Below are 14,234 nucleotides of genomic sequence, written 5' to 3' on the forward strand. Positions count from 1 at the left end.
AAGAACTCAGATAAAAGAAACGTATCACGTTCATAGAAGCTTTTCAAGAAAAATATCACCATCTGAATATCTCAGTGGTATTGTCTCGGTCTGTGAGACTGTATGATGTATGTTTGATTTTCATCGAAATTTCAATCTACCTCAAGACTTATTAAACACACTTCACTGATGCGCACTGCTGAGGAGTCCCACAATAGAAAGAAACGGCCGTCCAATGCTTCCAGGTTTTTGATGGTGGTCTATATTCAATTGACTCATGATTTCAACTATGAAAATATTTGTAATTATCGATTGAATAAACATTAGGATCTGCGTTTGAAGATAAGCAGCAAAAACCATGTTTTACCTACGTTTCACATGAGCTGAGCTTCATCAGTGAAGTGTGTTTAATAAGTCTTGAGGTAGATTGAAATTTCCATGAAAATCAAACATACATCATACAGTCTCACAGACCGAGACAATACCACTGAGATATTCAGATGGTGATATTTTTCTTGAAAAGCTTCTATGAACGTGATACGTTTCTTTTATCTGAGTTATCACTCCAACCGTCATCAAACACATAGATAGTGAGTTCAGATTTCAATTTTACTAGTGACAGACTCGATTCTCGTTATAAAGTTTGACTACTACTGTCTGTATCTTATTTACTTACTTACTTACCTACTTACGCCTGTTACCCCTCGTCCAGGAGCATAAGCCGCTCACCAGCACTCTCCAACTCTGTCCTGGGCAATCCTTTCCTGTTCTTTTCAGTTAACATTCATCCTTTTTATATCTGCTTCTATTTCTCGGCGTAAAGTGTTCTTTGATCTTCCTCTTTCCCTTCAGGATTCCAAGTTAGAGTTTGCCTCGTGTTGCAGTTTGGTGATTTCCTTAATGTGTGTCCTATCCACTTTCAATGTCTTTTCCTAATTTCCTCTTCAACTGGAAGCTGGTTTGTCCTCTCCCATAAAACGCTGTTGCTGATAATATCTGGCCAGTGAATGTTGAGTATTTTCCATAAACAACCATTTATAAATACTTGCACCTTCTAGACGATAGATGTGGTTGTTCTCCACGTTTCAGCTCTGTACAGTAGAACTGACTGTCTTGACGTTCGTATTGAAGATTCTCACTTTGAAGTTAGTTGACAGTTGTTTTGAGTTCCATATGTTCTTCAATTGTAGGAATGCGGTTCTTGCTTTGTTAATCCTCGCCTTTACATCTGCATCCGATCCACCTTGTTTATCAATCATACTTCCCAGGTACGTGAATGTTTCCACATCTTCCAGAGTTTCGCCATCAATTGTGATTGGGTTGATGTTCTCCGTGTTGTATTTGAGAATCTTGCTTTTTCCTTTGTGTGTGTTGAAACCTATTGATACCGAGGCTGCTACTACATTTGATGTCTTCGTCTGTATTTGTTCATGTGTATGAGATAGGAGGGCTAGAACTGTATTTATCTAGTATCTAGTATCTTATTCTATTTCTATCTACTACTTTTTAAAGTTCAATTCAACTTTACTATATTCAAATATTCTTTCTTAAAACTATACTTAACAAGTTGGAACATGTCTTCGTATCATTTATTGATTATGTATATGAGAAAGGGTAACATGAGTAAAACAATTTTGTGATTGTTATCATTTCTTTTAACGGTACAATGTGAGTGTGTGTCTATGTGTGTGTGTGTGTTTGTGTGTTATGATTGGGTATCTATGTACTACTACTACTAATTGTATTTGCTTTTGTCAAATTTTTTTTGTTTGTAAATTTGAAGAAGAAATCGATATCTAATGATACTGATAATGATTGTAGAATGGCAATCGATAATTCTATTCAATTTTGGTGTACTATAAATGTAAGCGTCGAGACCATGGTATAGCGGTTGTCATGGCTGCCTTCCGGGTTCGACTCCCGGTGGTCGTAGGCGATAAATGTAAGCCTTAACGTCGAGACTATAATTTATGAACAAATCAGTCGAGTTTAAGTTAGTAAAACTTGGATTTTGGCGCGGAATTCATCCACTTATTTGGTTAAATACTATTCTGACATTATAGCTGATGAAAAAAATGAATTTAATTCTGAACCCTGATGTTCAACAATAAATCTTAATTCTAATCCCTCTCACTAAGTTTGTTACTCTAATTTAACCGTAGTAAGTATCTGGACATTTTGAAGATCATTTTGACGTTGCTCAAAGATCGTCCATAAATTATAATCTCACCGTCCTAACATTTTCATACTCTGAAGAGAGTAATGGTTATAATGGGCTGCCTATAAATTGGTTAATTTGGATAAGAAATTTTGATGAACTGAAACCTAATGAGGAAGATCTTCGCGAGATTGTTCATTTTGTGGACTGATATCAATTAGGAAGCATTGTTTTACTGAAATTTGAGATTCCTTAGGAAATTGTACTTCACACATCATATAGATTGTATCCAACATTAGATGGTCCCATGGTCTACATTCCTTTAAAATTTAGTCACTTCATGACATAACTTGGTAATCGCTAAAAGCGTCATCGATGTTGATTGTCTCATATCAAACTTAAATATATTTCATCAGTCACGACTATCTGAAATCGATTAATAAGCATATGATTATAAATTAAAGGAAGGTATTAGAAACTATTCAGTTTTTTAAAGTTATTCGACATTATGAACAAACTTAATAATGAAAGATAATATATCCCGAATGCCCTGGTACGGCCCAGAGTGGGGAGATTACGCTCTCCCTCTCGAAATGCTCTCATATGGCCACGCGTATATAACATCTGCTAGGGAAGTCCTACTCACTGCCTTCTCGTACCAGGGGTGTTGTTTACAAAATTGAGAGAACGAAAAGCGAATGTTCGGCGCTTTAACGAAGTTGGTGAACACGGAAAGTCCACCTGAGGGAGTTGGAAAACCGTTATTCCAAACCAATGGTGCACATGGGCTCCAGTATCCTGAGGGAACAAATGGAATATGAATCAATCGTTTGTCACCGGCTACCATGTGACTGCATCTCGTCACGATGCTCCACTGCCTTATGAATCAGATCTTTAGGTTGAAGGCTCCGGGTGTGGCCCCTCTAAGAAAACCACCAGGTTCAGTTTGAGGACCTTGGCAGTATCACAGCCCTCACACAAACTGAATGAGATTTGTGCGGCGTATATATATCTGGTGCCCCTTTGTGCCAATATTTGTGTGTTAAAATAAATAAATAAATAAATAAATATGCTTCTTCGGTAAATGCGAATGTTTTGGATTTGATTCTATCAAGAATCTTAACAGCACATACTCAGGAAGTCAAATAAAAATTTTAAAATAATAATAACAATGTCATTTGTTAAGTTATATCCGACCATGGAAGGGATAGCGGAGTTACGAATTTCTTCGGTACACATAAATTGGGTTGAAATGTACGAATTCGTATGGCTTCTGCTATATGAAGGAGACGAGAAAGAACTCCGTTGAGAAATGATGGAGGTGCACGATAGATCCCTCGAAATGATTTCGATTTATCTACATTATGACCAATATCAATTAGATGTGCCAAGATAGAACTGCGTATTGTTTTTATCTAACCCTTCCCAAACCATGCTGGTAGATGTTCACTCATTCGTTGGTTAAGTTGCCTAGTTGCCTACCCTTGATCGGTCTAACATTTTCGTACTAATATTCATATATATATATATATATATATTAGAGTCAGTCAGTCACAACGTAGAACTTTGTACGTACATACATCAGTTCAAGTTGCCATACAACATTAGCACGGAGATGCAGTTGTCCATTCAAATCCCATAGTGGTAGAAGTAGTAAGAGTATAAGTATTATGTGAAAGATTTGGGTTTGAAGATGTTATCCAAGGAATATAATACAGTGAAATAAGTTTGTAAAGAGAAAAAGGATAGGGACATGAAGAATTCAGAAGATTATAATTTGGTAGAACACAAAGAAGGGGGGGGGGAACCTTCTCCATTGCAAACGATTTTGAGCCATGTCATTCAAGGTCTCTAACTATCGATTACTATCATCTCACGAATCCCAACCAGGTAGTCTACACCTACCAACATGGCTCAGTCCATTTGTCAGTGACTTCATGGATTTGTGCCATGTTATGATCTGGCCGCCCCTAGCTTTCTTCTAACCTACTCCTATTAGAGTAAAGCCTCATGACGATCTAATTGAAAACAATTGTTCACTTACATGTTTTGTTCTAATTATAACAATCTACCCAATGCTCAATTTATTTAAAATTTTCAAATCAAAAATTCAGATTACTATTGTTTATTTGAATCTTCCCATTGATGTTTAGGACTACAACTAGTCAGTCTCTAATTGGCATATGTGCATACTGTACGTATTGTCTCAACATAGCCTTAATTCATAAGCATAGTAAGCAAAGATGGATAGTGGCTAGCAGTGGAATCCAGTTTGATGCGCGTTTCGTCCTATTTGGGACTCAACATCTGGATGTACTTGCATCTCAGAGTTGATGTTCACGCGCATCAAACTGGATTCCACTGGTAGCCACTATCCATCTTTGCTTATCAAATCAAAACTTACTAATGATACCTAATTAACACACAAAGTTAGATTCTTTATCAAAATATTTTTTTCACTTTAAGAAAAACTGAATTTAATTTGTTATGGAACCAATCTTCGATTCTTTCTCACCTTATTATACCTCTTTGTACTAAGAACTAGAAAAAGGTGACTATTCAATGTAAATATCTCAATCTGTAAAGATATCAGTTGTATACCTAATAACTCAATCGTAAAGTCTTATACTCTGAAGCTGGATGGAGGGAATTTGGAACCTTACTAGAAACATTACTGACCTCAAGATGAGAGATGTACCATGGTAACTAGTACCAACTAGTAAGAAACCATTGTATAGCCTCAGTCAATCTATCAATATCGATATATATCCATTAGATTTACTAACTAATATAAATCTTAGATAGATAATTCATTTTCACATACACATCAACATCATACTTATATTAGGGAGAGATAAACAATATAAACACAAGATTATTATGATTATCACTAGTAGTAGTAGTGGTGGTGGTGGTAGTAGTAGTAGTAGTAGGAGTAGTAGTAGTAGTAGTACTGGTGGTAGTGGTAGTAGTAGTAGGAGTAGTAGTAGTAGGAGTAGTCGTAGTAGTAGTAGTAGTAGTGGTGGAAGTGGTAGTAGCAGTAGTAGTAGTAGTAATAGTAGTAGTAATAGTAGTAGTGGTGGTGGTAGTGGTAGTAGTAGTAGTAGTGGCAGTCGTAGTCGTAGTAGTATTGAAATGATTATAAACACATACTTAGACATGTAGTAAACAATATGAAAGGAAATAACAATCTAGTTTATAGTACTTCTTTTCATGTTCCATTGGTAATTGTTAAAAACAATGACCAACGGTAATCAATTATGTTTAAATAACATAGTAACTATGGCATATACAAATCGGTGAAAAACTTCATATTTTGGTAATAACTCTCACCATCACATAGATACAAAGTGTTCCTGTAAGATTGTAATTACATAATACTATTGACATATAATAATGAATATTGAAATATAGATTAGACAAGGTTTTTTTGTTGTTGTTTATTGTTTACATTGTAAACTAATGTTAGTCAAATTGTTATTGAAAAATAATTACCATCAGAAAACTGGTTTTTTTTTATCCTAGTATAGGAATCTTTAGTAGTATTCATTCATAAAGTTTTTCTTAGAAAGGGGGGTTTTCTGAAGATTTTAGTAATGTTATATAATTGAAATCATGAGTCAATTGAAAATAGACCACCATCGAAAACCTGGAAGCACTGGATGACTGTTTTGTTCTATTGTGGACTTTTCAGTGGCAGTGCGCATCCGCGATCCCGCACTCGCGAGATTCGAACTCAGGATCTATTAGTCTCGTGTGCGAGCGCTTAACCACTAGACCACTGAGCCGGAATACAATGGTGTTAATTTCTAGCTTAAATCAATCCACGAAATTTAGCAACCATTCACTATTGTCTTCAGTGAGTTACTATCTCACAACCGACGTGGTTTGAACTCCACTGTTCACTGCTTCCCATTAGAACATCAGGAAATACCTTTGGAAGCCAGTCGCTAGTGAGCATATGATCATTATTAGAAGGGAGTTTTATGGAGATTTTAGTAATTTTATGTGGTTGAAATCAGGAGTCAACTGAAGCTAAACCACCATGGAAAATTTGAAAGCACTGGATGGCCTTCTCGTCCTGGATTCGAGTATAGTGAGGCGAGATCGTGGATGCGCACTGCTGAGGAGTCCTACAATAGGACGAAACGGACGTTCAGTGCTTCCAAGTTTTCCATGGTTTTCTAGCTCCAATTGATTCATGATCTCAACTCTATAAGAATACAATTTATTATAGTTTCCCCTTTTGTTTACCATTTCATAATGCATTATTAAAAAAAGGTATAATATTTTATTTTTTTATTATATTCCAAACTATGAGTAACTTGAACATAAATAACGAATAAGTAGATTGTATGATCATATCATGAACACCAACTGTGAGATGCAGATACATCCGGCTGACGAGTCCCGAATAGGACGAAATGCGCGTCAAACTGGATTTCACTACTAGCCACTACCCATCTTTGCTTACAATGCTTGTGAAATAAGGCCATATCGAGGCAATACACACAGTATGCACATATACCAATAAGAGACTGACCAGTTGTAGTGCTAAACACCAATGGGAAGATTAAAACAAACAATACTAAGTGAATTTAATGTTTAATTTCTTTTATATTCACACATTTCAGCGTGACCTTGATAGCTGTATTGCATTTCACTATTCAAGTATCTTATAGGATACCTCATAAAAGTTAGATAATAACTAATAATCAAGAAAAACTGGACAACTGTTTTGTCTTTGTGCAGGAACTCAATAGTACACATCTACGACTTCAGTGAATGTTAAGTCCAGGGTTATTCAAATTTCACAGAGAGTGCTTAATCTTCAATTCATGAAATTACTTAATTATTATACGTCATTGATGGTCAATTGCTTTGATCACAGTACAACTGAACTCCACTAGTAACGGTTTCTTACTAAAACTCCAAGAATTATTTCATGAAATCAGTCATTAGTGAGCGTATTATTATTATTACCCCAATTATTAGTGCGAGAAGTTTGGAAAGATTGTTGAACATGATCGTTTACATCATGAAACGTCAGTAGACGTTTATGACCATTGAATAGTATCAACTCTTATATTAAACAGTTTGATTAGTTTAGTAGAAAGCAAAACAAATCAATTCAATCTGTCTCAACTATTAAAACCTACATCATTCAATTCTTAGTTTGAGGGCAATTGCCATGATTCACTCTTACTTACTTACTTACGCCTGTTACTCCCCATGGAGCATAGGCCACCAACCAGCATTCTCCAACCCACTCTGTCCTGGGCCTACCTTTCTAGTTCTATCCATTTTTTGTTCATTCTCCTCATGTCTGTCTCCATTTCTTGGAGTAATGTGTTCTTTGGTCTTCCTCTTCTCCTTTGGCCTTCGGGATTCCATGTTGGGGCTTGTCTTGTGACGCAGTTGGGTGATTTCCTCAATGTATGTCCTATCCACTTCCAACGCTTCTTCCTGATTTCTTCCTCCATTGGAATCTGGTTTATTGTCTCCCACAGTAGAATGTTGCTGATAGTGTCTGGTCGACGGATCCGAAGTATCTTGCGTAGACAACTGTTGATAAACACCTGTATCTTCTGGATAATGGCTTTCGTAGTTCTCCACGTCTCCGCCCCATACAGTAGAACTGTCTTGACATTTGTATTGAAAATTCGTATCTTTGTGTTGGTTGACAGACAGTTGTTTTGAGCTCCAGAAGTTTTTCAGTTGTAAATATGCTGCTCTTGCTTTACCGATCCTCACCCTCACATCTGCATCAGATTCACTCCTAACATCCTATGAAATCTATGTTAGGGCAGGTTTATATGATTGATGAAGTATTCTACTTTTACGAAACTAAATTCTTATAACTACAATGTGACAACGAAGCTAAGTAAAACAATTCCATTTCGACGCCCTTTTTCAAAATTAAGTTTTGTGTTGTGACTTGTCATTAGTTTTTGAATTTAGGTCTTTGAATAATGTAAATAATAAGTTTGTTCTTGTTCAGATCACGTTTATGTCTTAATGGTAATTGCCATCGCACACCCACACACACACACAGAGACATTTTGTCACTATCATGTAAACATTCGCAAGTATTTTCTTTTTAACTGTTTACAAATGTTTTTGTGAATATGACCTATAAATACGAGGTTAATAAGACTGTGAAACCTTATGAAGTGTTTCCTTTTTATGTCTCTCTCCCTCTTTCTCTCCCCATCCGATTCCTGTCAAGAATGACAAATAAGTTGAGATTTGTAAACTAGGGGTAAGATAATAACAAGCGTGAGAAAATAATAATTCCTATGACTTTTATTAGTTCAACTAATGTTAAAGGGAAAAACAAATATTGTCTGTACTTTTATAGTGGTAAATGATAAAACTTTATCAGTACTAAAGGGCTGTAAGAACATAACATAAATCCCTTCCCAGTGACCAAATAATATAAATATCAGAAGGGGTTTTGTGGCGATTTAGTATTTTCATAATTAAAAGCGTGAGTCAATTGAAGCTAGACCACTATCGAAAACTTGGAAGCACTGGACGGCCGATTCGGCCTATTATGGGACTCCTCAACAGTGCGCATCCACTATTGCGCACTCGCGAGATTCGAACTCAGGACTTACCAGCCTCGCGCCAGAGCACTTAACCGATAGACCACTGAGCTGGCGTCCAACGGTGTTAATGTTTAACTTCAACTGATCCATGAAGTCGAGCAGCCGTTCACCAATTGTCTTCAGCGAGTTCCTATCTCACAACAAACGTGGTTGAGCTCCACTGGTCACTGCTTCTCACTAGAACTCCAGGAAATACCTCTTGAAGTCAGTCACTAGTGAGCATATGTTGATTATTAGCAGAAGGAGTTTTGTGGATATTATATTATATTGAAAGTACACCGTACTAACAAGTATCAACTAACAAGAAACTTAAGTCTAATGAAGTTTCCTAAAAACTACCTTCAACAACGTAATGTTATCCAGTGTGAAACGCTTTCAAATAACTAGGAAAAGTTCAACTGAACTTCTGTTTATGACTAAAATAAGTAACTGATTGGAGTTAAATATCTACACTATTGGTTTCCTGCTCAGCTGTCTAAACTTTGAGTGTTCGTGCGAGCGATCTAATTTCTTGGGTTCAATATGTGGTGGCGAGGATTGGAGACGCATACTACTGAGAAGTCTCATACCAGGACTGTCCAATGCTTCCGGATTGCAATGGTTGTCTTGCTTAGATCAATTCATGGTTTCAATAAGAATAAGTGATTTAAATTTCCAAATGAACATTAGTAGAATTCAAATGAACACAGTCAGATATCAAAACTTCGTAAAGTTTGTAATACTATTGTAAGTGAACTAATATACTACATTTTCGACTACTGCTTTCATCCTAGACCAATTCATGATAGACTGAAATTTACTTGTATTTCAAACGTTGATCAGATGTTGAACTTGGCTTATCTGATTTGGTTCCCCTATCATCTTACCAATTGATTACACCAACTACATGAATGAAATATCATAGATACTTTCTGTTAAAAAGATCTCTGGAAAAAAAAATTGGAAATCCGTATCTAATACAAATGGTGTGGTGTATGCCACTTATGTCAACAGACATAATTAGTATGTGACACTTATCAGTAATGGAATACCTAGCAACAAAAGGATAAGAAGATCTAATTAAAGAGAACAGGGATATAACCAGGGAGTAATCGAAATAACAACAGAAATGAAGGAATGATGAAGCTTGTAAGAGACAATTGATGAAGGATGTGCTAATGAAGTATTCAATGTATGGTTGAGCCAAACCAGGATTTCATATTTTATGAAGACATTCTGTAATTTTATATTAAACAAAAGATTGATCTTCCCCACATGAATACTGATCTTGTTTATATGATAATTTCTTTCAAATTTTAGCGAACAGTTTGATAGAAGTTGAATTTTTTGATTATGTATCTGAAAAAAATTGAAGGGTGACACCATAATTTACACATGGCCATGTGAGAGCATTTCGAGAGGGAGTCTGATTCTCCTCACCCTTGACCATACCAAGGCATTTATCTTCTCATGTTTCTCTTATTAAAAAAAGACAATAATATATTCTACTGAATACTATTGTTATTCATTTATTTAATGATCGTATAAACTTCTCTCCTTTTCTCTTTCCTCTCCTTTAACAAACTCATTGTATCTTAAGCAAAGATGGATAGTCCTTAGTAGTGGAATGCAGTTTGGCACACATTTCATCCTATTTGGGACTCGTCAGATGGATGTACCTGCATCTCAGACTTGTTGATGTTCACTCTGAGACCCGAACCCAGTAACTTTCGCTCCAAACACCATCGCGTTATCCACTCAGCTACTGATTTCTGATAACCACTCCCAGCTGACGAGTCACAAATGGGACGAAACGCACGTCAATCATGATTCCACTGCTAGCCACTATCCGAAATTAAATATTGTGTAAAATCATTTGTTACATCATCTTTCTTAGATATTGATCCATATTCCTTAATCAATATTTCAATACCATTAATTTCGGCTTTTTTTTCTTCTTCAAAAATCTACTAAACTTTAGGTTGAACTAGCTACTGAAGAAGAAACATTAATGAATGATGAAAATTTACTGAATGACAACAATAATGAAGAAGAACAAAAAGGAATCAATGGTACTATTTATACAAATGATACCCAGCAACTGGTTAATTGTCCCCTGGACAAAAGTATTCTTGATCATTGTAAAACAAATGTGAAAAAATTCAAATCTACATTCATTAAACATAATCGTGATATTTCACCATTAGGTGGTTACCTATATCATACAGGTCGTTATTCTATGAAATCTTCATCACCATCACCTTCAAGACCACTTAGTACTATTGAATTAGATCATGAAATTGATCTCATGCTTGATGAATTATCAATGAATTGTTTAGAGAATACAGATTCGAATCTATTAACCGATGGTATTAAAATACAACATTGTTCCAGACCAAAAGAACGTTTATCACGTCCATTAAGTCTATTGAATGATACAAACCATCATCATCAGAGTGATATAGATAGTTTAATGAATAATGATCAATATGATAATCATTCAAATAGTTTACCTGAATTAAACACTTATGTTAAAATATGTAAACCAAGAAAATTTGGTTTAAAAGTATTTCATCGTTATTATATATCTGTTAAAGGAACGGAATTATTTGTTTATAAGGTAAGTATTAGTTTCAGAAGGGGGGTTTGGTGGAGATTTTAATCATTTTATAGAGTTCAAATCATGAGTCCATTGAAGATAGACCACCATGGAAAACCTAGAAACATTGGGTGACTGTCACGTTTTATTGTGGTACTCCTCAGTGGCAGTGCGCATCCACGATCCCGCCTCGCTAGAGAGATTCGAACCCAGGACCTATCAGTCTCACATCAGAGCACTTGACCGATAGATCACTGAGCTGGCCGGAATCCAACGGTGTTAATGTCTAATTTCAACTAATCCACGATGTTGAACAATCATTTCACCAATGTCTTCAGTAAGGTGATATCTCCAAACAGACGTGGTTTGAACTCCACTGGTTACCGCTTCTCACTAGAACTCCAGGAAATACCTCATGAAACCAGTCACTAGTGAGATTCCAGATTTTCCATGGTGATCTGGCTTCAACTAACTCATGATCTCAACCCTGTAAGTATTATTTGTTTTTGAAAAAAAGATCAATTTTTTTTTGTATTTTCACATTGATTAATGGTTGATTCAATGTGGTACAAATCCTGAAATTTGTAGACTTACTAAAAAACCATCGTCAAAAACGTCTAAGTAAGATACTTAATATACGTTGACTGGATATCATCAACAATAGTCTTTTGTGGAAGAGGATAAACCAGCTTTCAGCTGAACAAGAAATTAGAAAAAGACGTTGGAAGTGGATAGGATATACATTTAAAAATTATTAAACTGCATCACGAGGTGAGCCTTAACCTAGAATCCTGAAAGGAAAAGGAAAAGAGATAGGCTGAATAACACACTGTGTCTAGATTTGGAATCAGACGTGAAAAAGATGAATAGCAATTGAATAGAAGTGGAAAGGATTTCCTAGGACAGGGTTATATGGAGAATGTTGGTGGTTGACCTATGTTCCTCCATGAGGAGTAACAGGAGTAAGTAAGTAAATAAATCCTTGATTTGCAACTTTCAAAGCTACGCAATCATGATGGCTAGATTGTAACAGTGGTTGACCCTTATGGAAAATATGTATAGTATAAATCCATGTGGATGCATGTCAGTATTAAAATATGAACATCTGAATTCGTAAGTGTATGATGTCTCTTTATTAAAATTTATTACTCTGATTGATCGGTCTATATTGCTATATACATATCTTCAATAGATTTATTTGGTCTAATGAGAAAATTACTGGGTTAGAAACGTAATGTGAACATCGAAATTGAAATTCGAGTACCTCCGCCTGAAGAATCTTAAGTAGGACGAAACGCATGTCATAGATTTCATAATCAAAATATACAGGAGGATTATTGTACTTTTCCATAAGGATTCACAATGGTGTTTCATAGATTAAGTCAATTTTAGTCTTATTGCACGTACAAAATGACAGAATTATGCATAGGCTCAACGCAGCGAGAATAAATGAATAGAATATGACAAGGGGGTTTTGTGGAGATTTAAGTAATTTTTTTATATAGTTAAGATCATGAGTCAAATGAAGATAGACCACTATGGAAAACCTGGAAGCACTGGACGGCCGTTTCGTCCTATTATGGTACTCTACAGCATTGCGCATCCACGATCCTGCCTTGCGGGATTCGAATCCAGGACCTACTAGTATTGCGCCAGAGCACTTAACCGATAGACCATTGAGCCGGCATCCAGCAGTGTTAATGTCTAACCTCAACCAGTCCACGAAATTGCGCGACCAACTTCCGCTGTACTGAGGATCTTACCTGTCTCTACTGTCTCTAACTGAAAAGTTAAAATTATCATAAACAATTAAGCATGAAGAGTGTAGTTTTAAAAGAACAAGTGGAATAAATGATTAAACAATGATGAATACATATATATAGACACCATGACGACTGTTTTCGAGCTATGTCTGTATTGTATACGAATAGTAAACTACCGACTCTATTAGAATAAACTAACCATAAGTTTAAGACTGTCCTGTATTCTTTTAATCAACAAACTACAGGGGGTTGGCCGCGGCCCGAATAGCTCAGTGTTAACGTCTCTGACTGTGAAGCTGAGTGACACGGGATCGAATCCGCCAGGGAGCATCAGTTCCCTCAAGATTACAGGTACACCTTGCTGATGAGTGCCAAGTAGCACGAAACCCGGGTCCAGGGTTTCCTGTTGACCACCTCCAACCACCATCTTACTTCAATATATATAGTGCAAACAGTGTCGAGCCACCTAGACTGGCGGCCACATTGCAACTTGATCGATAGCATTCGATCAGCACTAAAGAAGGAGTTGACACGCATGACATTGATCACCACCCAGTGATCAATCAATTGGAAGAACACATATATACTATGATTTGTGTATTAGCTACTCATAAGTAATATAATCGAGTTGCAGTTATTAAACTTACTAATGGACTATTGTTTAGAAATAAACAGCTCTATGTAATACTGGATTTCTATCATAGAATGACACCTAAACATAAATTACCTCGCAAATTACAATTTATGAACAAATAAGTTTGTCAATTGAAAAATGAACCGGCATCCGATTATGATAATGTCAAACTTCAACCAATCCACAAAATTGAGCAACCATTCACCAATTATCTTCAGTGAGTTCCTATCTCACAATAGACGTGGTTTGAACTCCACTAGTTACTGCTTCTCATTAGAACTTCATCAGAAATCTTTTGAAGTCAGTCACCAATGAGCATATAATTATAATCAGAAAGGGTTTTTGTGGAGATTTAGTATTTTCATAGTTGAAAGCATGAGTCAATTGAAGCTCCTGCTCGAGACTAGTAGGTCCTGGGTTCGAGTCTCGCGAGGCGAGGTCGTGGATGCGCACTTCTGAGGAGTCCCACAATAGAACGAAACGGCCGTTCAGTGCCTCCAGGTTTTGTATG

At 36.2% G+C, this 14,234-nt stretch overlaps 1 protein-coding gene across 1 annotated transcript in view; it reads left to right on the forward strand.

Moving 5' to 3' along the window:
- Smp_070640 (hypothetical protein) overlaps positions 1–14,234 on the forward strand; it is a gene marked incomplete at its 3' end in the record, with an annotated part of 31,556 nt that overhangs the window by 13,195 nt on the left and 4,127 nt on the right. Inside the window, exon 2 of the mRNA XM_018798842.1 lies at positions 10,709–11,347. Coding sequence (XP_018646661.1) covers positions 10,709–11,347 — 639 coding nt within the window. The remainder of the gene's footprint in view (positions 1–10,708; positions 11,348–14,234) is intronic.

Source organism: Schistosoma mansoni (assembly GCF_000237925.1).
Source record: "Schistosoma mansoni, WGS project CABG00000000 data, supercontig 0150, strain Puerto Rico, whole genome shotgun sequence".
Lineage (NCBI taxonomy): Eukaryota > Metazoa > Platyhelminthes > Trematoda > Strigeidida > Schistosomatidae > Schistosoma > Schistosoma mansoni.